The sequence below is a fragment of the Trachypithecus francoisi genome, unplaced genomic scaffold, assembly GCF_009764315.1.
Source record: "Trachypithecus francoisi isolate TF-2019V2 unplaced genomic scaffold, Tfra_2.0 Lachesis_group2, whole genome shotgun sequence".
Lineage (NCBI taxonomy): Eukaryota > Metazoa > Chordata > Mammalia > Primates > Cercopithecidae > Trachypithecus > Trachypithecus francoisi.
In genome coordinates this window covers 114,257,241-114,284,356 of record NW_022681465.1, presented here as the reverse complement: position 1 = coordinate 114,284,356, position 27,116 = coordinate 114,257,241, and the positions used below count along the sequence as shown (strand labels likewise).

General features: G+C 43.5%; 1 protein-coding gene and 1 long non-coding RNA gene across 2 annotated transcripts; both read right to left on the bottom strand.

Annotated features, from left to right (window-relative positions):
• Positions 1-2,256: 2,256 nt before the first annotated feature.
• On the bottom strand, positions 2,257-12,386 carry LOC117064537. The gene is made up of 3 exons (XR_004429517.1): positions 12,287-12,386; positions 12,104-12,207; positions 2,257-2,598 (listed from the first exon to the last, which is right to left on the bottom strand). It is a non-coding gene; the product is annotated as an uncharacterized LOC117064537 (long non-coding RNA).
• Positions 12,387-14,393: 2,007 nt separating this feature from the next.
• Positions 14,394-27,033, bottom strand: LOC117066082 (protein TASOR-like). The gene is made up of 8 exons (XM_033181557.1): positions 26,926-27,033; positions 23,456-23,548; positions 21,634-21,706; positions 21,262-21,350; positions 20,710-20,871; positions 18,591-18,715; positions 15,876-15,907; positions 14,394-14,518 (listed from the first exon to the last, which is right to left on the bottom strand). The coding sequence occupies exons 1-8, from the start codon at positions 27,031-27,033 to the stop codon at positions 14,409-14,411; spliced, it is 792 nt and encodes a 263-aa protein (XP_033037448.1). The 3' UTR covers positions 14,394-14,408.
• Between the last annotated feature and the right edge of the window lie 83 nt (positions 27,034-27,116).

Below are 27,116 nucleotides of genomic sequence, written 5' to 3'. Positions count from 1 at the left end.
TTTGGGTAGGGATTGCTATCAAACCGCCACAGAGGCGGCACCAATTTACATGGCAGCAGCCATGCCTGACAGCAGTGGGAATGGGAGTTTGTGCTAGGGGCTGCTTACAAGGGTGTGTTCAGTTTGTGATAATTCACTGAGCACTAGACTTATGTATACATGTGAGGCCGGGCACAGTGGCTCATGCCTCTAATCCCAGCAACTTGACAGGCCAAGGTGGGCGGACTGCCTGAGCCCAGGAGTTCAAGACCAGCCAAGGCAACATAAGGAAACTCTGTCTCTACAAAAAATACAAAAATGAGCCAGCCATGGTGGTATGTACCTGCAGTCCCAGCTACTTGAAAGCCTGAAGTGGGAGGATTGCTTGAGCCTGGGCGGTCGAGGCTGTAGTGAGCTGTGATCTTGCCACTGCACTCTAGCCTGGGTGGTAGATTCAGACTCTGTCTCAATAAGTAAATAAATACATTGGCCGGGCGCGGTGGCTCAAGCCTGTAATCCCAGCACTTTGGGAGGCCGAGACGGGCGGATCACGAGGTCAGGAGATCGAGACCATCCTGGCTAACACGGTGAAACCCCGTCTCTACTAAAAAAATACAAAAAATTAGCCGGGCGAGGTGGCGGGCGCCTGTAGTCCCAGCTACTCGGGAGGCTGAGGCGAGAGAATGGCGTAAACCCGGGAGGCGGAGCTTGCAGTGAGCTGAGATCTGGCCACTGCACTCCAGCCTGGGCGACAGAGCGAGACTCCGTCTCAAAAAAAAAAAAAAAAAAAAAAAAAAAAAAAAAGAAAAGTGCCCAAAGCATATGTATATATTTTTAAATTTAATTTAATTAATGTATTTAGTTACCTTTTTTTTTTTTTTCTTTTTCTTTTTTTTTTTTTTTTGAGACGGAGTCTCGCTCTGTCGCCCAGGCTGGAGTGCAGTGGCCGGATCTCAGCTCACTGCAAGCTCCGCCTCCCGGGTTTACGCCATTCTCTCGCCTCAGCCTCCCGAGTAGCTGGGACTACAGGCGCCCGCCATCTCGCCCGGCTAATTTTTTGTATATTTTAGTAGAGACGGGGTTTCACCGTGTTAGCCAGGATGGTCTCGATCTCCTGACCTCGTGATCCGCCCGTCTCGGCCTCCCAAAGTGCTGGGATTACAGGCTTGAGCCACCGCGCCCGGCCCACTTTTCTTTTTCCTCTCTTTCTCTCTTTCTTTCTTTCTTTTGACAGAGTCTTGCTCTGTCACCCAGACTGTAGTGCAGCTGTGTGATCTCACCTCCCTGCAACCTCCGCCTCCTGGGTTCAAGTGAGTCTCATGCCTCAGCCTCCCCAGTAGCTGGTATTATAGGCACGTGCCACCACGCTTGGATAATTTTTGTATTTTTAGTAGAGATGGGGTTTTACCATGTTGGCCAGGCTGGTCTCGAACCCCTGACCTCAAGTGATCCACCCGCCTCAGCCTCCCAAAGTGCCGGGATTACAGGCGTGAGCCACTGTGCCCAGCCAGCTTTGGGAGACTTTCTGTGTGTATGTTACACTTCAATGAAAAGGTTTTAGAAACGCAATAAACATTCAAATTAAAACAACAATATCATGCCCTTTAGTAGTCAGGGGAGGGAAGTGTGGGGAGAAAGGACTGGTTACATTCTCGTCCACACTGGGATGTTTCTGAGGCTTGCCCTTCCAACAAGGCTGAGAGTGGCTGCCTCCGAGTGAGGGATTCTGACCCTGGGAGCGGGGCCCAGGGCAGGGTGGCCCCTGACTGGTGACAACCATCCTCTCTCATTACTTCCTGCTGTTTGGTCCCCCTTCCTCATGCCTTGACAGGCATCATAGAAACATGTTACTTTACTAACCCCCGAGACTAGAGGGGCCTGCAGGAGAATGCGTTTAGGGAGAGCCATGTTTCTGCCCCATACTGGCCTGTTGGGTCCACCTGCTGCCCTGCCAGGAATCTGAGAGAAGTCACCTGTGGAAACCTGGGGCCCTGGATGTTAAACCTGCCCTGTCTGTCCAGGATGGTTCCTTTCATTTATTTATTTATTTTTGTTATTTTGTTTTCTGAGACAGGGTCTCACTCTGTTACCCAGGCTGGAGTGCAGTGGTGTGATCATGGCTCCCTGCGGCCTCAAGCTCCTGGGCCCAAGCGATCTTCCCACCTCAGCCTCCCAGGTAGCTGGGAGCACAGGTGCGCACCACTCCAGACCCAGCTAATTACCACAGGTGCGCACCACCCTAGACCCAGCTAATTAAAAAAAAAATTAGTAGAAATGGGGTTTTACTATGTTGCCCAGGCTGGTCTTCAACTCCTGAGCCCAAGCAATCATCCTGCCTTGACCTCCCGAAATGTTGGGATTTCAGGCGTGAGCCACTGCACTGGGCCACACTGGTTCATTGTAGGCGCTGCCTCTGAAATTGCTCACTCAGCCACTCCTCAGCGCCAGCAGTGCTGGTCCTCTCCGAGCCACTTTCCCATCTCTCTCGGTTTCCTGCCCATGTCCTTCCAGAAATGTAACCGGAGCTCACGTGTACCTGGACAGCTTAGAGACTCCCTACATCTGACGGGAAGATTTCAGCCCCTTGTCTTCTCACCTTTGAGAGGTGATTCAAAAGTCCTGAAAGAAAATACAGGTAAATGTGAAAACCAAAGTGATGGAGTGAGAATATAGAGTGAGACGGAGTGGGGGCTCTTAAGTCCGTTTGTTCTGGGCTCGAATCCCACTGTGGAATTTATATGTAGCATGTGACCCTCAGCCTCAGCTTACACTCTCTAAAATGGGGGCGGTGGGCTCTGTCTCGCAGGGTTATGAAGAACCAAGGAAATGGTGTTTTCATGGGGGCTGGCAGTGGCAGAACACAGAATGCCGTCTTCAAACCCAAAGAGGCTCCGAAAATAAGAATCTGAATAGGATAGTGAGGGGCCTAGAAATGCCCTGTGAGGAAGAGTAAGAGACCCAGTCTCTGAAGAGTGGCCACAGAGGAGGGAGGACTGACGTGAATCCAGCATGTGAGCCCGGGAGATGACACATCCAGAACCAGTGGGTGCAAGGCCCAGGGCAGCCGACGTCGTCTTCACCGAAGGGGTTTTGGCAGAGTTGTCTAAAACTCAGCCCTATGCCTTACTACAGACTGTGTTCCCCACCAGAACCTTACTGCAGACCATGTTCCCCACCAGAACCTTGCTACAGACCGTGTTCCCCACTAGAAGAATTGAGCTCACTTACGCAGTCAACAAATACCACCTATGGGCTGTCTCCACGTGGATGTCAACTGGGCTCCGCAACTTCATAGGTCCTGAACAAGATGCTTGATTTCCGCCTTCAAATCTGTCTTCTTCACTGCAGTCTATGCTACGACCCTCCACTCCATAGGGGAAGCCCAAACCCGGTAGTAGCCTCACTTTCTTCCCTCCCCTCGTATCACACCCCTCCCATCCCATTCACGAGCAAACTCTATAGATTCCCTCTCCAGATACGTCTCACATCCCTCCACTTCTTTCGTCTCTGCAGCCTTCAGTGCAAGCGCCTGCCCTCTCCCACCTGGCTTACTGCAGGAACCACCCAGCTTGCCTCCTTGCTTCCTGTCTCACTCCACCTAGTCCATTCTCTGCATAGCAGCCAAAGTGGCTTTCTAAGCCTTGAATCTGGTCACGTTCCTTCTCTGCTTCATTCTTTCCGGTGGCTTCCCACAGCCCCCTCTTTACCATGTCCTATCAGGTCATAGCTGCCGTGGCTCCAGCCTGATTCTGACCTCATCTTCTCCCACTGTCCCGTTATTCAGGCTCCAGTCACACTGGCCCACCCGCCTTTACACTTGCTGCGTCCCTATGGTCTTTACCTAGGGTAATTTTTCTCTAGAGCATAGGCCTCAGGGAACATACTGTAAGTCAGTGCTTCCCAACCATTTTAACATCAGGACATTCAGAAATTTTACTTCGTTTGAGGCTGGGCACAGTGGCTCACACCTGTAATCCCAGCACTTTAGGAGGCTGAGACAGGCAGATGACCTGAGGTTGGGAGATTGAGACCAGACTGGCCAACACGGTGAAACCCCGTCTCTATGAAAAATACAAAAATTAGCCAGCTGTGGTGGCACACATTGGTAATCCCAGCTACTGGGGAGGCTGAGGCAGGAAAATCACTTGAACGTGGGAGGTGGAGGTTGCAGTGAGCCGAGAGGGCAGCACTGCACTCCAGCCTGGGCAACAGAGCAAGATTCCATCTCAGGAAAAAAAAAGAAAAAAAGAAAAAAAATTTTACTTCATTTGTGTATTTTGAGGCCATGTTAACAGATGACTGAAAGTTAGAGATACTATGCCATCCTGGGAAATTAAACCTTTGTTATTATATAGTGATGTGCTTTGTCTCTTTTTTTTTTTTTTCCACTGAGTCTATTTTTGTCTGAGACAGGAAGGAATCCCCTCTCCCACCTGCTAATCTCCCTTTAGTGCCTCTGATTGGCAGAAGCTAACAGGAAGTCAGCTGGCAAGGGGGCCTGGAAAATGTGGCTTGCAGACCCTAGCCCCAGCATCTCACAGCAGATTATAGGAGGGTACAGAGACCTGAGGCAAATAACCAGCACTATTATCTGTTGTTTTTATGATTTTCTTGTTGTCTTTGATTTCCTGCATTTTCACCATGATTGGTCAAGTGTGAATTTCTTTTTTATTTTATTTTATTTTATTTTTTTGAGGCGGAGTCTCGCTCTGTCGCCCGGACTAGAGTGCAGTGGCCGGATCTCAGCTCCCTGCAAGCTCCGCCTCCCGGGTTTACGCCATTCTCCTGCCTTAGCCTCCCGAGTAGCTGGGACTACAGGCGCCCGCCACCTCGCCCAGCTAGTTTTTGTATTTTTAGTAGAGACGGGGTTTCACCGTGTTAGCCAGGATGGTCTCGATCTCCTGACCTCGTGATCCGCCCGTCTCGGCCTCCCAAAGTGCTGGGATTACAGGCTTGAGCCACCGCGCCCGGCCGAATTTCTTTTTTAAAACTCTGCTTGGCATCTGTTCAAGTTCTTAAATCTATAGATTGCTATCTTCCATCCATTCAGGAAAACTCTCAACCATAATTTAATATACTGTCTGGTCTGATGGTCTGGTTCCTCTTCTCTTCTTCTGAGACTGCAATTAAACGTATGTAAGATAGTCTCATTGTAACTTCCAGATCTGTAATCTTTTCTTCTGCATTTCACATCCTTGTGTCTCTCTACGCTTGTTTCTGGATTGTTGTTTTTTTTTTTTTTTTTTTTTTTTTTTTGAGACGGAGTCTCACTCTGTCGCCCGGACTGGAGTGCAGTGGCCGGATCTCAGCTCACTGCAAGATCCTCCTCCCGGGTTTACCACCATTCTCCTGCCTCAGCCTCCGAGTAGCTGGGACTACAGGCGCCCGCCACCTCGCCCGGCTAGTTTTTGTATTTTTTAGTAGAGATGGGGTTTCACAGTGTTAGCCAGGATGGTCTCGATCTCCTGACCTCGTGATCCACCCGCCTCGGCCTCCCAAAGTGCTGGGATTACAGGCTTGAGCCACCGCGCCCTGCCTCTGGATTGTTTTTTCTGGCCTGTCTTCCAGTTCTCTAACTCATTTTTCAGCCACATCATATCTGCTGTTAAACCTATCCATTGAGCTTATAGTTTTAGTTTGAATTTTTCTTTCTCTTTTTCTTTTTTTGAGACTGAGTCTTGCCGTGTCACCAGGCTGGAGTGCAGTGGTGCGATCTTGGTTCATTGCAGCTTCCACCTCCTGGGTTCAAGCGATTATCCTGCCTCAGCCTCCCAAGTAGCTAGGACTACAGGCACGTGCCACCACGCCCAGCTAAGTTTTTGTATTTTTTTTTTTTAGTAGAGACAGGGTTTCACCATGTTGGCCAGATGGTCTCAATCTCTTGACCTCATGACCCACCGCCTTGGCCTCCCCAAAAATACTGGGATTACAGATGTGAGATACTGTGCCTCACCTTTAGTTTGAAATTTTTAGTCAGAGACTTTTGTTTTGTTTTGTTTTGTTTTGAGACTTTGAGACTGAGTCTTGCTCTGTCACCCAGGCTGGAGTGCAGTGGTGCAATCTCTACTCATTGCAACCTCAGCCTCCTGGGTTCAAGTAATTCTCCTGCCACAGCCTCCCGAGTAGCTGGGATTACAGGTACACACCACTGTGCGCAGCTAATTTTTATAATTTTAGTAGAGACGAGGTTTTGTCATGTTGGCCAGGTGGTCTCAAACTCCTGGCCTCAAGTAATCTCCTTGCCTCGGCCTCCCAAAGTGCTGGGGTTACAGGTGCAAGCCACTGCACCTGGCTGACTTTCTATTTATGTATTTTTCACATGTTATATAATTTATAGAGCTTCCAGTTCCTTGCTGAAATTTTCAATTTTGGCATTTAATTTCTTGAACATAATAAGTATAATTTGTTTTACGGTCTGGAGTTCCTCTGGCTCTATTTCTATTGACTGTTATTTTTGATGGTTTTAGCTCAAGAAATCTTGCTTCCTCGTGTGTCTATTTTTGTATGTTAAACATTGTGATTCTGAAATTTTTTTTTTTTTTTAATTTTTAAATTTTTTTTTTTTTTTTTTTTGAGACGGAGTCTTGCTCTGTCGCCCGGGCTGGAGTGCAGTGGCCGGATCTCAGCTCACTGCAAGCTCCGCCTCCCGGGTTCACGCCATTCTCCTGCCTCAGCCTCCTGAGTAGCTGGGACTACAGGCGCCCGCCACCTCGCCCGGCTAGCTTTTTGTATTTTTTTAGTAGAGACGGGGTTTCACCGTGTTAGCCAAGATGGTCTCGATCTCCTGACCTCGTGATCTGCCCGTCTCGGCCTCCCAAAGTGCTGGGATTACAGGCATGAGCCACCGCGCCCGGCTGATTCTGAAATTATTTGTAGAACTAATTCACCAAAGAGAATTTTCCTTTCTTTCTTTTTTTTTTTTTTTTGAGATGGAGTCTCTGTCGCCCAGGCTGGAGTGCAGTGGTACAGTCTTGGTTCACTGTAACCTCCGACTCCTGGGTTCAAGTGATTCTCCTGCCTCAGCCTCCTGAGTCGCTGGGATTACAGGTGACCACCACCACACCAAGCTAATGTTTCTATTTTTAGTAGAGATGGGGTTTCATCATGTTGGCCAGGCTGGTCTCAAACTCCTGATCTCAAGTGATCCTCTGAACTTGGCATCCCAAAGTGCTGGGATTATAGGCGTGAGCCACTGGGGCCTGGCCAAACAGAATTTTTTTTTTTTTTTTTTGAGACGGAGTCTCGCTCTGTCGCCCAGGCTGGAGTGCAGTGGCCGGATCTCAGCTCACTGCAAGCTCCGCCTCCCGGGTTTACGCCATTCTCTCGCCTCAGCCTCCCGAGTAGCTGGGACTACAGGCGCCCGCCACATCGCCCGGCTAATTTTTTGTATTTTTTTAGTAGAGACGGGGTTTCACCGTGTTAGCCAGGATGGTCTCGATCTCCTGACCTCGTGATCCACCCGTCTCGGCCTCCCAAAGTGCTGGGATTACAGGCTTGAGCCACCGCGCCCGGCCCAGAATTTTTCTATTGCTTTTGCCAGGCACCTGGAGGGATCAGCAAACTGAGATCATCAGAGTTCATACTTAGGGTGTGGTGTTTTCTTGGGAACCTGGATGACTCAAACCTGGACTGTCATTCAGGTAAGGACGGCTTTACTTTCAGTTTACCTTTACTTCTGAAATGCAGTCCTTTGGGCCTGAATCGCGTGTAGGAGGTGGCTTATCACCCACAGTCTTGGCAAGCCCCAGACTTAGATGTTTATCTCCAGCCATGCAAAGCCACCAAAAGTGATCTTAGCCTCTCAGCCACTCTTTTCAATTGGCAAAAGCTTACAGGGCAACTGCAGCCTCAAGTATCTGGGTCACCTCTTGGGAGTCCTGTTCTCTCTCAGATTCAGCATAGCAATTCTTCACTATTTTGTTAGTTCTTTGATGCTTTTTTTTTTGAGATGGAGTTTTGCTTTTTTTTTACCCAGGCTGGAATGCAAAGGCGCAGTCTCAGCTCACTGCAACCTCTGCCTCCTGGGTTCAAGCAATTCTCCTGCCTCAGCCTCCTGAATAGCTGGAATTACAGGCGCCCACCACCATGCCTGGCTAGTTTTTGTATTTTTAGTAGAGATGGGTTTCACAATGTTGGACAGCCTGGTCTCGAACTCCTGACCTCAGGTGATCCACTTGCCTAGGCCTCCCAAAGTGCTGGGATCACAGGCTTGAGCCACGGCACCCGGCCTTTTTTTTTTTTTTTTTTTGAGACAGAGTCTCACTCTATCACCCAGGCTGAAGTGGTGCAGCGCAGCGATCTTGGCTCACTGCAACCTCTGCCTCCCAGGTTCAAGCTGTTTTCCCGCCTCAGCCCCCTGAATAGCTGGGATTACAGTTGCCTGCCACCATGCCCAGCTAATTTTTCTTGTATTTTTAGTAGAGACGGAGTTTCATGATCTTGGCCAGGCTGGTCTCAAACTCCCGACTTCAGGTGATCTACCCACCTTAGCCTCCCAAAGTGCTGGGATTACAGGCATGAGCCACCATACTCAGCCTCTTTGATGCTTTTAAGATTGTGTGTGTCAGTTGGACATGGTGGCTCATGCCTGTAATCCCAGCACTTTGGGAGGATGACCTGGAGGATGGCTTGAGGCCAGGAGTTCAAGGCCAGCCTGGGCAACATGGCGAGACTCCATCTCTAGAAAAAATATAAAAAATTAACTGGGAATGGTGATGTGTGCCTGTAATCCTAGCTGAGGCCGGAGAATCTCGTGAGCCCAGGAGTTTGAGGTTACAGTGAGCTATGAGCAGGAGACTGCAGTCCACCCTAGGTGGCAGAGCAAGACCCTGTCTTTAAAAAAAAAAAAAAAAAAAGGCCGGGCGCGGTGGCTCAAGCCTGTAATCCCAGCACTTTGGGAGGCCGAGACGGGTGGATCACGAGGTCAGGAGATCGAGACCATCCTGGCTAACACGGTGAAACTCCATCTCTACTAAAAATACAAAAACTAGCCGGGTGAGGTGGCGGGCGCCTGTAGTCCCAGCTACTCGGGAGGCTGAGGCAGGAGAATGGCGTAAACCCAGGAGGCGGAGCTTGCAGTGAGCTGAGATCCGGCCACTACACTCCAGTCCGGGCGACAGAGCGAGACTCCGCCTCAAAAAAAAAAAAAAAAAAAAGATTTTGTGTGTTTGTGTGTATGTAAATTTTTAAAATGCTTTTGTAGCTGTTTTTACCAGAAGGTTTTGGCCAAAGTACCTAGTCTGCCTTTGCTGAAAGGGGAGGTCCTGGTTTACTTTTTAAACTACTTTTATTTTAATTTAGTGTTTTTTTTTTTTTTTTTTTTTAATTTTTAGAGATGGGGTCTCACTATGTTGCTTAGGCTGGTCTCAAACTCCTGGCCTCAAGCAATTCTCCTGCCTCAGCCTCCCAAAGCACTAGGATTACAGATGGCCCACTCACTTTTTTAAACTGTTGAACCATGAGTGTGGGGGATGGATCAGGGTACAACAGTGCTTTGGAGGAGACTGGTTGTACGGAGAGCGAGAAGGTGCCGTGAGCTTGGATGAGGGCATTGGAAGTAGAGCTGGAAAGAGGACAGATTTGAGAGATACCCTGGCTGTTGAGTTGATAGGACTTGGCATGAGGTTGTGTTTCGGGGGTGAGAAAAGTGAGGGTGGCAGGTGCCCTGAGTTTTTGGCATGAGTAACTGGATGGTCCCAGTCCAAGACAGGGTGTCTGAAAAGGAGGACAAATGGATGAAAGAAGGAACAGCAGACCGGGTGTGGTGGCTCTCGCCTGTAATCCCAGCACTTTGGGAGGCCGAGGCAGGAGGATCATTTGAGGTCAGGAGTTCAAGACTAGCTTGGCCAACATGGTGAAACTCCGTCTCTACTAAAAACACAAAAATTTGGCACACGCCTGTAATCCCAGCTACTTGGGCAGCTGAGACACAAGAGTCTCTTGAACTCGAGAGGTGGAGGTTGCTGTGGACTGAGATTGCGCCACTGCACTCCAGCCTGGGCAACAGAGTGAGACTCTCAGAAAAAAAAAAAAAAAAAAAAAAAAGATCAGCAGTTTGCCTTTGGGCATATATATCTGATGAGGTTTTGGGACATCCAAGTGAGAACGTCCCATGGGCAATTGGTTATTTGAGTCTGGAATTCAGGTAGTGATGTATAAAATTAGGAGTTTTCAACAGATGGGGGCATTTTCAACCCGCTTTAATTGGTGCTTATCTTGAATCGAATTATTTTAATTATAGCCTGAGCAACATAGTGAGACCCTGTCTCTACAAAACATTTTTTGAAATAGCTGGGCATGGTTGTGTGTGCCTGTAATTCCAGCTCCCCGGGAAGCTGAGGCAGAAGAACAGCTTGGGCCCAGGAATTCAAGGCTGCAGTAAGCTATGATCACACCACTGTGCCCCAGCATGGGCGACAGAGCAAGACCCTGTCTATAAAAAAAGAAAGGAAAGGAAAGAAAGGAATATTTTAATTAGAATATTTGCCAACACTGATTGTTTTGTCAATAAAGCATTCTTGGAACAAGATGCATTAAAGTAAATTAATTTCTTGATAAAATGTAAATACAGGGCCGGGTGCAGTGGCTCATGCCTGTAATCCCAGCACTTTGGGAGGTTGAGGCGGACGGATCACCTGAGGCTGGGAGTTCAAGACCAGCCTGACCAACATGGAGAAACCCCATCTTTACTAAAAATACAAAATTAGCTGGGCGTGGTGGCGCACGTCTGTAATCCAAGCTACTCGGGAGGCTAAGGCAGGAGAATCGCTTGAACCCGGGAGGTGGAGGTTGCAGTGAGCCAAGATTGCTCCATTGCACTCCAGCCTGGGCAATAAGAGTGAAACTCCATCTCAAAAAAAACAAAAACAAAAACAAAAACGGCACAGTCAAACCACTTATTTTTTGTATAAAAATTTTATTTTTTTGAAAAGTATTTTCACTGGTATCAATTTAATTCAATTTTAATTTAATTTAATTTGAATTAAATTTAATTTGATTCCATTTAATTTGATTCGATTTTTTTTTTTTTTTTTTTTTGAGACAGAGTGTCACTCTGTTGCCCAGGCTGGCATGCAGTGGCGTGATCTCAGCTCACTGCAACCTCGGCCTCCCAGGTTCAACCAGTTCTCCTGCTTCAGCCTCCCAAGTAGCTGGGATTACAGGTACCTGCCACCACGCCTGGCTAATTTTTGTATTTTTAGTAGAGATGAAGTTTCACCATGTTGGCCAGGTTAGTCTTGAACCCCTGACCTCAGGTGATCCACCCACCTCAGTCTCCCAAAGTGCTGGGATTACAGGTGTGAGCCACCATGCTGGGCCTGATTCAATTTTTAAACAAAATTGATTTCTTCATCATCTGTTTGCCTTTCCTTTTGCAGCCATTGTTTCTACCAAGCTCCGGTCTCTTGGATAGGATTTTGCAGATCTAAGTTATTTAAAGAAGATTTGGCTTTTCTGTCACTTTAAAGTTAATCATAAATTTTACCCAGTGAAGGTTTAGCAGTTGTCAGTTTTATTTTGTGGTGTCGGGTGGAAGAGTGATCATTTCTATGCATTTCTTAGGGAATCCAAGAGAAATTTTTGAGCAGTTTTGTGAACAAGAGAGAGGAGGGGCTGGGCGCGGTGGCTCACGCCTGTAATCCCAGCACTTTGGGAGGCTAAGGTGGGCAGATCACGAGGTCAGGAGATTGAGACTATCCTGGACAACACGGTGGAACCCCATCTGTACTAAAAATACAAAAATTAGCTGGGTGTGGTGGCGTGCACCTGTAATCCCAGCTACTCGGGAGACTGAGGCAGGAAAATTGCTTGAACCCAGGAAGGCAGAGATTACAGTGAGCTGAGATCACTCCATGTACTCCAGCCTGGTGAGACAGCGAGACTCCGTCTCAAAAAAAAAAAGATATTCCATGGGAAAGACTGGTTTACATAAGCTCTGATACCATGCCCCAAAGAAAAGAATACCAGAAGCCACAGTAAAACACTGTTAATTAAACAGTAACAACAGACAGACACCTCATGGTACTTTCAGAGGCAAAAAATAAACTGAAACACTAATATGATCATACATGAATATGCGTATTTGTAAGAAAGAATGAGAAACATCAAAAAACCTTTCACTCACAAGTTTTTCTCTGTCTAGTTTTTGCAGTAAACTCTCCATGTTACTTCCAATTCTTGTCTTTTCTACCACTTCATAAAGGCTGCAATACATTCCATTCTTCAAAACTGACATAAGAAAAATATATAGTAAATATCCAAATCAAGTCTGCTTCTAATGCATTTCAATAAAATTAAATTACCTTACCTTCATTTGGACCTAAGTATGTTTCCTTATAAAACAATGCTGGAGGGATTTTCTGTTTCAGATGATCAATACTCATAACTGGGCCGGGCGCGGTGGCTCAAGCCTGTAATCCCAGCACTTTGGGAGGCCGAGATGGGTGGATCACGAGGTCAGGAGATCGAGACCATCCTGGCTAACACGGTGAAACCCTGTCTCTACTAAAAATACAAAAACTAGCCGGGTGAGGTGGCGGGTGCCTGTAGTCCCAGCTACTCGGGAGGCTGAGGCAGGAGAATGGCGTAAACCCGGGAGGCGGAGCTTGCAGTGAGCTGAGATCCGGCCACTGCACTCCAGTCCGGGCGACAGAGCGAGACTCCGCCTCAAAAAAAAAAAAAAAATACTCATAACTGTCTCAACATCTAACTTCTCAGGTCTGAAAGAAAATTTAAAAAGCATGTTTGCCTTATACGTATTTTCAACTCTAGCAATCTTAACACATACACAAAGAAGTATACTTGATGGAAAATGGAAAAGCGTATCTACTAACATCTCACCTTATTCTAAAGATCTTTTGTTTTGTGACAGTCTCACTCTGTCACCTAGGCTGGACTGCAGTAGTACGATCACAGCTCACTGCAGCTTCAACCTCCTAGGATCAAGTGATCCTCCCACCTCAACCTCTGGAAAGTAGCTGGGACTACAGGCACGTGCCACCACACAAGGGTAATTTTGGTTTTTTTTTTGGGTCTTTTTGTAGAGACAAGGTCTCCCTATGTTGCTCAGGCTGGTCTCAAATTCCCGGTCTCAAGTGATCCTCCCACCTCAGCCTCCCAAAGTGTTGGGATTACAGGAGTGAGAAACTATGCACAGCAGTAAAGGGGATTTGATAAGGGAAGTCCAGATATATACATGGGTAGATAGCTAGCCAGGCAGTATTTCCAACCTTCCATCCTTAAGCCAGAAACTAAAAGGCTGTCATTTTATTAAGGACAACTGAAGTATAAACTGTTAATCTTCACACGTTTATGAAGGCTCACAATGATGGAGGCAAAAGATTTTAAACCTTTCTATACCAACATATGCTGCATAGGACTGAAAACAGCCTGTATATTTCAACTCACCAAATCAAAGCTCTTCCCAACAAAGAATGGGTAACTTTTAAGTCTACTATATTCAAAATGCTAAATAAAAAATATATATCTACTACTTAGGATAAAACTAAAAAATTCTATTTCAGATTTAAATCACTAAGAAAAAGTTTTAGGCCGGGTGCAGTAGCTTACACCTTAATCCCAACACTTTGTGAGGCCGAGGAGGGAGGATCACCTGAGGTCAGGAGTTTAGACCAGCCTGGCTAACATGGCAAAAGCCCCATCTCTACTAAAAATACAAAAAATAATAATAATAATAAGAATTAGCTGGGCATGGTGGCAGGAGCCTGTAATCCCAGCTATTCAGGAGGCTGAGATGGGAGAATCACTTGAACCCAGGAAGCGAAGGTTGCAGTGAGCTGATATTGCGCCACTGCACTCCAGATTGAGACAAGAGCAAAAAACTCCATCTCAAAAAAAAAAAAAAAAAAGATAAAGAAAAAATTTTATGCCGTAAATGTACTGACTAGCCTATCCTCAAATCAAGACAGAGAGGGAGAGGACTCATATTGCCAAATGACCTAATTTCAAATCAACCTTTTAAAAAACAAACCAACATTTATATAGAAGTTCTTATGAAGCAAAATAAAATTTTTTTTTTTTTTTTTTTTTTTTTTTTTGAGACGGAGTCTCGCTCTGTCGCCCAAGCTGGAGTGCAGTGGCGCAATCTCGGCTCACTGCAAACTCCGCCTCCCGGGTTTACGCCATTCTCCTGCCTCAGCCTCCCGAGTAGCTGGGACTACAGGCGCCCGCCATCTCGCCCGGCTAGTTTTTTGTATTTTTTAGTAGAGACGGGGTTTCACCGTGTAGACCAGGATGGTCTCGATCTCCTGACCTCGTGATCCACCCGTCTCGGCCTCCCAAAGTGCTGGGATTACAGGCTTAAGCCACCGCGTCCGGCCCAAAATAAAATTTAAGTACGAAAAAGAAATAAGGAAAAAGGCTCAAGAAAGTGATAAAATTAGCAACCACGAACTGCTCTTTACTTATACTTACAGTTTGATAGGCAAAAAAGCAAGAGTGGCTGACCTCAGATAAATATAACACAAAAGTTTTCCTTTATTTAAAAGCTGTCCTTTCCACAAGGTATAGTTATATTTATCTAAATAAAAAGAATATAATGACACAGCTTAGTCACTTGGCAGCCCAGAGGAGTGCACATTTATTAGAAATGAGGGAACATATCTGAAACAAGGTTTAAGTAGGAGGAAAAAAAAAAAAAAGAAGCGATACTTCTACACTTCTATTTACTAAGAGTTCAAATATTAGGATTTTTGTTTCAGGTATTTATCCCCTGGCAAAATCATTCCAGTTGCAAAGAATAACAAATGTATCTGTCTAAATGTCATTATCAGAAAAGCTGTGGAGCAAAGACAATTATTCATTTCTTATTTCCTCCAAAGGGACACTGTATTAGATCTGGTTGATTATATGAATGCCTACAATGTCCTGTATCTTCTACTCATTGTATTTTCATTATAAAGCAACTTTAAAATAGGCTAGGCACGGTGGCTAACACCTATAACCCCAGCACTTTGAGAGGCCAAGGCGGGTGGATCATTTAAGGTCAGGAGTTCGAGACCAGCCTGGCCAACATGGTGAAACCCCATCTCTACTAAAAATACAAAAAATTAGGCGGGTGTGATGGCGGCTGTAATCCTAGCTACTCAGGAGGAGGCTGAGGCTGGAGAGTCACTTGAACCCAGGAAGCAGAGGTTGCAGTGAACCAAGATCATGCCACCACACTCCAGCCTAGGCAAGAGTAAGACTCCATCTCAGGAAAAAAAAAAAAGAAGAAACTTTAAAATAGTTTAACATCAATACTACTTTCAATCTTCTCTACTTCTCTTCTAAATCCTGTACCTTTGGTGAATTTAATACTTTTAAAAAGCTAGAGTTATGAAACCTGTTTTATTTTTTATCTTTTTCAATTGAAGTGCTAAAACCTTTTGGTCTATTCACAGCAGCAAATTTTCTTTTTTTTTTTTTTTTTTTTGAGACGGAGTCTCGCTCTGTCGCCCAGGCTGGAGTGCAGTGGCCGGATCTCAGCTCACTGCAAGCTCCGCCTCCTGGGTTCACGCCATTCTCCTGCCTCAGCCTCCTGAGTAGCTGGGACTACAGGAGCCCGCCACATTGCCCGGCTAGTTTTTTGTATTTTTTTAGTAGAGACGGGGTTTCACCATGTTAGCCAGGATGGACTCGATCTCCTGACCTCGTGATCCACCCGTCTCGGCCTCCCAAAGTGCTGGGATTACAGGCTTGAGCCACCGCGCCCGGCCCACAGCAGCAAATTTTCAAAGGGGATCTTATGCTTGGACAACCAAATGCTGATGCTACATTACAACTTTTTTCATACTTTGCAGATTTTCATTCATTATAAAAATAATACAAAGCACTTAATCTTTTGCTATATACTTATTCTTTCCATTTATAAAACTAAAGAAACATAAATCTCTTACCTATGTTTCTATCTGCATTACAACTGTTAGATCTACAAATTTTTTGAAAGGAGAGAAAAACATTACTCATTAGTATAATCATAAAAATTAACATATAAGACTTTGATATAAGTGCAATTTTTAATGGCATACTACAGTTAAGTCCTTCCTCCAGGTAGGAAGAACAAAGAAATTACTCATTACAAAATCTAGTAAATCCAAGTCTACTTAGAGAAAACAGAAGTACTTACTTTGCTCATTTTACCACATTTACCCAAATTTAAAGGAGCTGTTTTTTCCAAAAATATTAATCAAGAGAGAACAGCATCCACCAAAGTCTCTTGTCAATTATTTTGGTGACAACATTAGAAGACAAAGCCTCAATACATAAATACATTAATTCATCATTCAATAAATATGTACTAAACTCTTATTATTTATCAGGCACAGTTCTAGGTAATAGTATTAAACAAAGTTCCAACGTACATAAATCTAATGAGGAAGACAGAAAACAATGTTATGTAACAGATCATGATGGTTTTAAGTGCTATAAAAAGAGACATTAAGAGTATAGAGGTTAAAAAAAAAAAAAAAAAAAAACAAAGAAACCTCAATGATAAGGAGATACCTGAAGAAATGCAGAATGAATTATGCAGCTTACTGGGGAAAGAGAGAGAACAGCAAATGCAGAGGCCCTGAAGCAGGAGCATTCATGGAATATTCAAGGTACAAGGATGGATGTTCAATCAATGCTCCTTTGAAATGATATAGAGGTCAAGAGATGGAATCAAAGAGGTGGCAAAGAAATTAATAGTCATTATTCCTGGGGGCATGACCTCATAATTATAAGTGCTAGATGTCTTTTAAAAACTACTTATGAAAAACACTATAGTGATGTATATATTATAGTGATCATAAATTTAGAGCCACAAAAAATGAAAGCCACAACTGTCTTGATACTATGTCAATTGGTACCCGTGGCTACATATGGTTTCCAAGGATTATTCACCTACATGAAAAAAGGACCGTAAATGGGAGAGAAGATAATTTGATCTGGAAAATTGACAAAGAGGTCAACCTCAAAAATGTACATATATGTTTCATGATATATGGTTTTAAAACAGTAGTATTTCTAAATTAATTGATATCACACATGACTTCAAATATGTATAGACACCCAAAGTAAAAATGAGCAGACATCTGACCATCTCACCTACATCCCTATAAATTTACTTACTCCATTTGGCTAAAACATTTTTAGAATCACCACATGGGGAAAAAATGGTAACTGCTTCCTATTTGGTCACCTTATCCTAGAGCTTATAAGAAATATTCAATAACACAAGAACAGAAAACCAAAAAAAAAAAAATCATCAGGCCAGGTGTGGCAGCTCATGCCTATAATCCCAGTGCTTTGGAATACCAAGGCAGGGGAACTGCTTGAGGCTAGGAGTTTGAGACCAGCCTGGGCAACACAGCAAGACCCATTTCCACAAAAATTAAAAATAAACCAGACGTGATGGTGCACGCCTGTAGTTCCGGCTACTTGGGAAGATGGCTTGCACGCAGCAGTTTGAGGCTGCAGCAAGCTATGATCACATCACTTTACTCACTCCAGCCTGGACAAAAGAGCAAGACTTTGTCTCTAAAGAGAAAAAAAAAGAAACCAATGGTCCTCAATACTGGCTGAAAATCAGAATCACCTGGAAGTTTTTAAAAACTATCAATGCCTTGACTGCCCATTAAATATTTGATTGGTTTGTGGTGAGGTATGAGCATCCTTTGTAGAAGCTCCCCATTTCCAAGAGTGCTAACACACAAAATCTCACTTAAAAAAAAAAAATACAGACAGAGTCTCACTCTGTCGCCCAGGCTGTAGCGCAGTGGTGCGATCTCGGCTCACTACCAACCTCCGTCACCCAGGTTCAAGCAATTCTCTTGCCTCAGCTTCCCAAGTAGCTAGGACTACAGGCGCGTGCCACCATATCCGGCTAAGTTTTTTGTAGTTTTAGTAGAGACAGGGTTTCACCATGTTGGACAGGCTGTTCTTGAACTCCTGACCTCAGGTGAGCCACCCACCTCGGCCTCCCAAAGTGCTGGGATTACAGGCGTGAGCCACTGCGCCCAGCCAAAATCTCACTTTTTAAAACTGCCACTTACTGGCCAGGCATGGTGGCTCACACCTGTAATCCCAGCACTTTGGGAGGCCAAGGTGGGTGGATCACGAGGTCAGGAGATGGAGACCATTCTGGCTAACACGGTGAAACCCTGTCTCTACTAAAAATATAAAAAAATTAGCCAGGCATGATGGTGTGCGCCGGTAGTCCCAGCTACTCGGGAGGCTGAGGCAGAATGGCGTGAACCTGGGAGGCGGAGCTTGCAGTGAGCCAGATCATGCCACTGCACTCCAGCCTGGCGGACAGAGTGAGACTCTGTCTCAAACAAACAAACAAAAAAAACCTGCCACTTACTCAACTACACAAACCTTCATTTCTAAGGAAGAGATTAACCAGATGAGGTTTAAATTTTAGCTTGTATTTATTTCCACATGGTAAACTAACTGTTCTTCACACTGACCATTTAAAAGTCATCGTTAAACACTTCAGTCTCCAACTAACTTCAAGGGAAGTTAAAAAAAAAAAATGGGAAAGAAACAAAATGGTCCTCCTAACTCAGCAGTGCAGGATCTGTAGTCGAGTATCACTGTGGATGATGTCTAAAACTCCTAAGTCTTACCTTGATGAAGGTACAAACTTCGGAGTTTGTATATCATCTTTGTAAGTAAAAGACACAACTGCATATGGACAAACGTGTCTTGGTCTTCGCCTTAGCTCATCAAAGCCATACTCATAAAAATAATACTAAAAATAAGAAAATGCAAAATTAACTTCTTTAAAAAGGCAAGGTGAAACCTTATATTTATTTGCCTGATTTCTGAGAAACAGAAAACCATATATGCACCTCTGACAAAAAATGTCTTTAAGCTCTGCTTGCCAATTTAACTAAAATAATTAGTACTTTTTATTCATTTTGTGATATAAAATATTCTGCATCTAAGTGTGTAAGATCCCAGAGTATTACTAAGTATTCCAAAAGTTTACTTCTGAAGAGTTGACCACTGGGAGTTTCCTAATAAAAATATTATAAACAGAGCCTAAGCTTGCAGGTCAGCTCAGAATAGCCAATCTAATACAAAAAGCAAAATACTAAGAACACAATCTCAACTAAACCAAACTACGGTTTTGCTATTTCAAAAGAAAAACACACCTGGGCTCCAATTGCAAATAAAATAGCAAAGGAGATACGGAAAAGAATACGAACATAGGTGACAAAGGTAGCTGACCCTCTTCTCATTATGCATCAGCCTTTCCCCTTCACCTCTTCACCACATTCAGTATAGTACAGTTTTGTAACTTGCAGACTAGTGATTTTCACTTTAAGAATGCCTGAGTTTATGAACACAGTAGTATTGTCCTTCAAAGTCCATTCCCCTGGGAAACTATTGATTTCAATAATGTTGTTATTGCTCTAAAAAATGCCTGGAGTTTTTTAAAAACATAAGGCCAGTTTGCAAGTCCTTCTAGAAAAGCCAGTAACTATCTTACATGTATACTTCACACCTACTAATACTGCTACTGTCCAGAAGGTAATCAAATGAGTCAGTTCCAAATGACTTTGGTGAATATAATTTTTGCTGAAAGCCCACACCAATAGTTCTTAAAATTTTATTTTACATAATTAAAGAAAGAACATTTCCAAGTTAACATTACTACTTTTCACAAACAGTCCATTTGGTTATAGACATTTTTTTAATGTTAAAAAGAACAGGTGCGGTGGCTCACACCTATAATCCCGACACTTTGGGAGGCTGAGGCAGGTGGGATCACCTAAGCTCAGGAGTTTGAGACCAGCCTGGCCAACATGGTGAAACCCTGTCTCTACTAAAAATATACAAGAAATTAGCTAGGTGAGGTGGCAGGTGCCTATAATCCCAGCTACTCGGGAGGCTGAGGCAGGCGAATCACTTGAACCTTGGGGGCGGAGGTTGCAGTGAGCCAAGATCACGCCACCACACTCCAGACTGGACAACAGAGCGAGACTCCATCTCAAAATAAAATAACAAAATACTAAAATAAAAAAAAACAAGAATAGGGAGGCCGAAGTGGGAAGATCACTTGAGCCCAGGAGTTCTAGACCAGTCTGGGCAAAACAGTGAGACCCCCATCTCTATTTAAACAAACACAAAAACAAAAAACCATTGCTTTATAGTCAAACCTCATATAAAAACTTAACACTCAAGTTCATCAAATGTTACTTTTATTTATGTGTGGTTTATTGTATGTCAATTATACTTGAATAAGGCTTTAAAAATAAGTCTAGGTTTACATCTTTAAAAATGTTAATAAAGATAGAAAATATCTATCAAATCAATAGTACGAAATGTTATGATTTAAGACATTTCAAGGGATTTCAACTTTACCTTGAAAGATGAGTAATATCATATTAGGCAGGAGACCTTTCTAGGCCAGGAAATGCCAAGGTTTCAAAACGAAATAAGATGTGTTGAGGGCAATGATTATACAAAAACCAGGCCACAGTCTACCAGCAGGAAGAGCTAGACTAGGCAGTCTATAAATATTACCCTGTAACCTTGAAGAGCCACTGTTATGTTTCTGAGACATCTCAGAAAACACTGAACAAACAGCAGCAACAGACACTGGAATCTGAAAGTGATATGCAGAAACCAGAGTCTAGACTGGTGTGGGGACAGAGAGAACTGAAAGGGAGACATTTTAAAGGATTTGTTAACAAACAGATATGCGGTCATAACATTACAACAGATCCTGGCACCTACCTGAGTAAGCTCATAGGCTCTGTAAGCCAAAAGCGATGTAATTCGATTGGCATTCTTCGACATGTGACATTCATGCTTTGGTGTGGGGTCCAAAGCACTTTTATTTAACATAGATTCCAAACTTTTTACACCCATGGGGTCATATATACTCTTTATTTTACCCTAAAATAGAGAAAACCTTTTAAGTGTCTACCTCAACCTAATTGTTGACTATATAACATTAATATTATAAAATACTTCTTTGAATATAGATCAACTATACCAACCATTTTTTCCCTTCAATATCTCACAGAACAGGTGGACGCCAAGGCAGGCGGATCACCTGGAGTCAGGAGTTTAAGACTAGCCTGGCCAACACGAGGAAACTCTGTCTCTACTAAAAATACACACACAAAAAGACGGCAAATAAACCATTTTCAAAAGAATCTTTAACTACCAAACACTAGCAAGCATGACCTTTTAAACAATCTTCTAAAGACTTAGCATCATCTAAAAATTAAAATCCAAATCAAGTGTAGTTTTTCATCTATGAAATGTGTAAGTTTAAATTACCTTCATTATTTTAAAAATAACATCACCCATTGCCCCTGTGTCCAAAGGATTTGCTTGTAATAAATCAGCATACCTAGAAAGATAGACACCTAGAAAAGTGGGAAAAATTAAGGAAACTGATTATATTTTTCAAAATCACTAGGACTAAAGACATTTTTAAAAAGCTATCCTTGATCAATTTGAAGTGTGCAGAAAGTCAGAAACAAAAGATAAAACTGATCTTACATTTCGGAACCTACGAGTAGTCTCTTTTTCTGGAAACATAATAAAGCATGAATTTAATAACAACTGCAGTGAAATCACATGACATAATATATTTTTAGACAGCAACTTAATAGTAGATATTTATATTTAAAAAGAAAAAAAGATTACCCATGGAAGGACTGCCAAGAATTGTTATTTTGGACTGACCCACATGTAATCCTTTTTCACATATGCTTTGAACCTAAATTAAAAAAAAATTACTTCATCTTGCAGTCATAACATTTAAAACATGAAAAAATAATTTTATAAACTTGTTTTAAATAAAAACAAAGCTTCTAAACTACATATCATTCTAAATCACAGAAAACTTATATATTTGCCACTTTATAAATATTAATGTAAAACTGACTTACGCTTCTCAAAGTAAACATATCTAGAATCCATTTTTCTTTAATTTTTTTTTTTTTTTTTTTGAGACGGAGTCTCGCTGTGTCGCCCAGGCTGGAGTGCGGTGGCGCGATCTCGGCTCACTGCAAGCTCCGCCTCCCAGGTTCCCGCCATTCTCCCGCCTCAGCCTCCGAGTAGCTGGGACTACAGGCGTCCGCCACCGCGCCCGGCTAGTTTTTTGTATTTTTAGTAGAGACGGGGTTTCACCGTGTTAGCCAGGAGGGTCTCGATCTCCTGACCTCGTGATCCGCCCGTCTCGGCCTCCCAAAGTGCTGGGATTACAGGCTTGAGCCACCGCGCCCGGCCTATTCTTTGTTTAATTTTTTTAGAGACGGGGTCTCCCTCTGCCCCCTAGGCCGGAGTGCAGTGGCATGACCTTGAACTCCTTGGCTCAAGTGATTCTCCCACCTCAACCTCCTGAGTAACTAGGCCTACAAATGCGTGCCACCATGCCTGGCTAGTTTTCAATCATTTTTCTTTATGCCAGAGGTGACAGATACTCTTAACTCCTGCCACTCAATATACATAACCATTACTTTTCAAAGAGAATTAGAAACAGCAAAATATTATTCCACCTAAATACCTTCAATTAAAAGGGGAAAAAACAGACCAGGCATGGTGGCTCACACCTGTAATACCAGCACTTTGGGAGGCCAAGGCAGGCAGATCACTTGAGGTCAGGAGTTCAAGACCAGCCTGGCTAACATGGGGAAACCCCAACTCTACTAAAACCACACAAAAAAGATAAGCCAGGTGCAGTGGCGTATCCTGTAATCCCAGCTACTCGGGAGGTTGAGGCACAAGAGTCACTTGTACCTTGGAGAAGGAGCTGCAGTGAGCCGAGATCACACCATTTCACTTCAGCCTGAGTGTCAGAGTGAGACTCCATCTCAAAAAAAAAAAAAAAGGAAAAATGGTTCCAGGCACACATAATCAACAATATAGAAGAATAGAAGATAATCTCACATACAATCAACAATATAGAAGATAATCTTCTTAAGAGAAAAGGCCGGGAGTGGTGGCTCACACCTGTAATCCCAGCACTTTGGGAGGCCGAGGTGGGTGGATCACGAGGTCAGGAGTTCAACAGCAGCCTGGCCAACATGGTGATACCCTCTCTCTACTAAAAATACAAAAATTAGCCAGGCGTTGGGAGGTATGTCTGTAACCCCAGCTACTTGGGAGGCTGAGGCAGGAGAATCACTTGAACTCAGGAGACAGAAGTTACAGTGAGCCAAGATCATGCCACTGTACTCCAGGCTGGGTGACAGAGCAAGACTCCATCTCAGAAAAAAAAATAAAGAGAAAAGTATTATTATCAAGCACATTCTAGGGTAAGAAAATAGGACTGGTCAGAGAAAAAACTGAGTACATTTGAAAAACAAATTACAAACAATAAACATTTTGCCCTCTTAAATCATGCATTCCACTTATATTTCAAAAAAAGTCTATAACTGTCAAGTATATTGTTGAATAATCACAAAATTAGTAATTTACAATGGAAACATCCTCGAATTGTTTTTTATAAAATGCATTAACTCACCTGGTATCGATCGACCATCAGAAATGCATAGGATTCTGAAAGTTCCTTATCTAAACGACCATCAAACTTCAGTTCTCTTTGCTTTTCTGTAAGCTAAATGGAATTAAATCTATAACAACGCCTTAGCATGTGATTATGTTTTTCAAGCTACAAGTTTTTTTTCCCAAGAAATCTCATACTACCAAAATAGAAAAATAATCTCTATCTCTATACTCGCTGTCCTTCAGTTTTCCCCTATTTTAACTGGCTCTTTATATATATTAATATAGTCAAATAAACATCTAATGCTCATCAATCTTTAAATGTCTCTTATAATTTTTTTTTTTTTGAGATGGAGTCTCGCTCTGCCGCCCAGGCTGAAGGTGCAGTGGCCAATCTCAGCTCACTGCAAGCTCCGCCTCCCAGGTTCACGCCATTCTCCTGCCTCAGCCTCCCGAGTAGCTTGGACTACGGGCACCTACCACCACAACCGGCTAATGTCTTGTTTTTTTTTCAGTACAGACAGGGTTTCACCATGTTAGCCAGGATGGTCTCGATCTCCTGACCTTGTGATCTGCCTGCCTCAGCCTCCCAAATCGCTGGGATTACAGGCATGAGCCACCGCGCCCGGCCTAATTTCTCTTATAATTTTACCACATTACAACTTTCCCACAGATTATAAATTAACGCTTTAGTTATCTTTGTATCTCCCATTTACTTAACATGGTACACTGCATCCAATAGGTGGTTTAATAAATCTGCTGAATGCCGGGCGCGGTGGCTCAAGCCTGTAATCCCAGCACTTTGGGAGGCCGAGGCGGGCGGATCACGAGGTCAGGAGATCGAGACCATCCTGGCTAACATGGTGAAACCCCGTCTCTACTAAAAAATACAAAAAAAACTAGCCAGGCGAGGTGGCGGGCGCCTGTAGTCCCAGCTACTCGGGAGGCTGAGGCAGGAGAATGGCGTGAACCCGGGAGGCGGAGCTTGCAGTGAGCTGAGATCCGGCCACTGCACTCCAGTCCGGGCGACAGAGCGAGACACCGCCTCAAAAAAAAAAAAAAAAAAGAAAAAGTCTGCCATATTAAAACATGAATGCAACAGAACCTTTGATACTGAAAAGTTCAAGCAGACATACCTACTGAAAACCATCTAATATTCTTGATAAAAAGACTCAGATGACCACAACTAGTAATACCTAGCCAAATCCTACACAAAGTGTTATCTTTACCTTTAGAGCCTTCCAAGAGATGGCGTTGGGATGAAGAGTATGAAGAGTAAAACTAGCAGCACCTGTACTGTTTATGATGAATTTTTTTTTAAATAAAGTTGAATTTATGTATTGAATTCTATCACCAACTACTAACTTCTCTCAGCTTGAACAAGATAAAATTCACGGTGGTAAAATAGCTGCTTATTTAATTTTTTAAAGTTGTATTTAAATCGCTATTTTAGCTATTTTACTATTTGAACAGCTGGTGTTCAGGGTATAAATAATTACTCAAGTTAAAAATTGCTCATTTTCACTAATCATGAAAAAGCCCACTGTGATATATTTTCCTCACAACTTTTGTCTCTCAAGTAAAAATAGAAAATACAAGTTTTACCCAAGAGGTACAAGACTATGGGGGACAACAGCAAGGTTTATATTTCCTAATCCCTCAATTATTTCTACTTTTAGTGTGTTCAACTGAAGTCTATTTTACAACAATCTCTGGGTTTTATTTATTTAAAAAACACACAAACAGTGCCTTTCCAGTTCCTACTGCCTTCCCACATTTCAAACTAAATTTTAAGAGTTTCTAGGCCAATTTTCTGGTCCTAACAGTAAAAAAGAATTTATCGTGGTTTGTCCATATTCTTAGGCACTTAAACCTTAAAAAAATAGACTCCAACCGACTTTTCTCAAACTGTGAAGAAATAAATAGTTCCCCCTCCTACCTCATAACCAGAGCAGATATGAACGTACTTCCAACCTATTCTCTACCAACTGATTCTCATATAGACTATAATCGTACATCTCAAATCTTAACTAAATACACCAAAAGAACTGACAGTCTTGACCTTTAAAAGTATCTTTCTGAACCCTAAACTACATTAACTCAAAAGATATTTCTAGAAACATTCCTCATGCTAACTTCCACAGGTTAACTTCATCTTTGTCAACATGGTTTCTCACACCAAGTATTTTCTTGGCTTTGCCATCCAAACAGAAATGAACTTTATTTGTACTTTTCCAATAAAAGGCTCAAACAATTCCAGTAGTGCAAATGGAACTGGTGATGCTTATGGAAAGTCAGTGTAACGCTACAGCCAAGATTCTATAATCAAATAAATGGAAAAGCTTTCCATACGGGAAAAAAACAAATCCTATTATTTTCCAAAGTAAATAATGAAAACCTAACCACAGAGTAGGGCAAAAAGGAAGTTGTCTAAATCAGAATATCCAAAATTTACTGGATAGTTAAAAAAATTATACCCCAATAACAAAAAACAATACTGATTTTTATCTCCATTAGGAATTCTGACTCCGTATTAACAATACGGCATTAAGATTTTTTTTTTTTTTTTTTTTTGAGACGGAGTCTCGCTCTAGCCCGGGCTGGAGTGCAGTGGCCAGATCTCAGCTCACTGCAAGCTCCGCCTCCCGGGTTTACGCCATTCTCCTGCCTCAGCCTCCCCAGTAGCTGGGACTACACGCGCCCGCCACCTCGCCCGGGTAGTTTTTTGTATTTTTTAGTAGAGACGGGGTTTCACCGTGTTAGCCAGGATGGTCTCGATCTCCTGACCTCGTGATCCGCCCGTCTCGGCCTCCCAAAGTGCTGGGATTACAGGCTTGAGCCACCGCGCCCGGCCGGCATTAAGATTTTTTAAAGGCACAAGTAATTAATGTAACTGTTTCCATATGGGTTCCAAAAACTAAGTCTGGACTTTTTTAAATCTGAAGTTCTACCATCTAGAAGACCAACTTGGTGACTTCTTGAGGACAAGGTAACTTCTCATTAATCTTTTTCCATTGGGAAATTACTGCGCCAAGAACCTACCTTGCCATTCTTTTCAAATATAAAAAAAATACTAAATTCAAATTTAAAGAGAGACCTATTTAACGCTTCAAAAACAAGGGGGAAAAATCTAAATGGAAATGAAGTGTGATGGAAAATAGCAGTGTGCATGGATCACATCTACTAATAGAGATTTCTAAATAAGGGAGGACGCTGACATCAAGCACATTTCAAGTAGACACAGAGAGCTGAAGAATTTCCACGGGGAGAAGCACTCGTGGTCCTCAGAACATTGGCAATGGCCTTGGAGAAAGCCCCAGAATCCATGGCCACGGGCTATTTCCATAGCGAGACTTCTCAGAAGCATCCTTAGGAGGACACAACAGCTTCTCTGCCTTCGGGGGCTGGGAGGGAGGGGCGCCGAGCACCATCTTTCCTCTCTGGGAGCTGCAGCCTTACGGACAAGCTTCAACCTGAGCTACTTCCAACTTCCACGGGGAGGGGCAGCAGGGGAGCGTGGTTCCACCGCTTTCTCTCGCACCAAGCGCGGTAGCTGGGCGGCCGTGGCGGTGAGGGGAGAGGCGGCCGGCGCTGCATGCGTGTTTACGTATCTCAGATGGGTGTGGGAAGAGAAGATAGAAAGGCTCTAATGAAAAGATGGAGGGGAGAGAGAGAGGGGG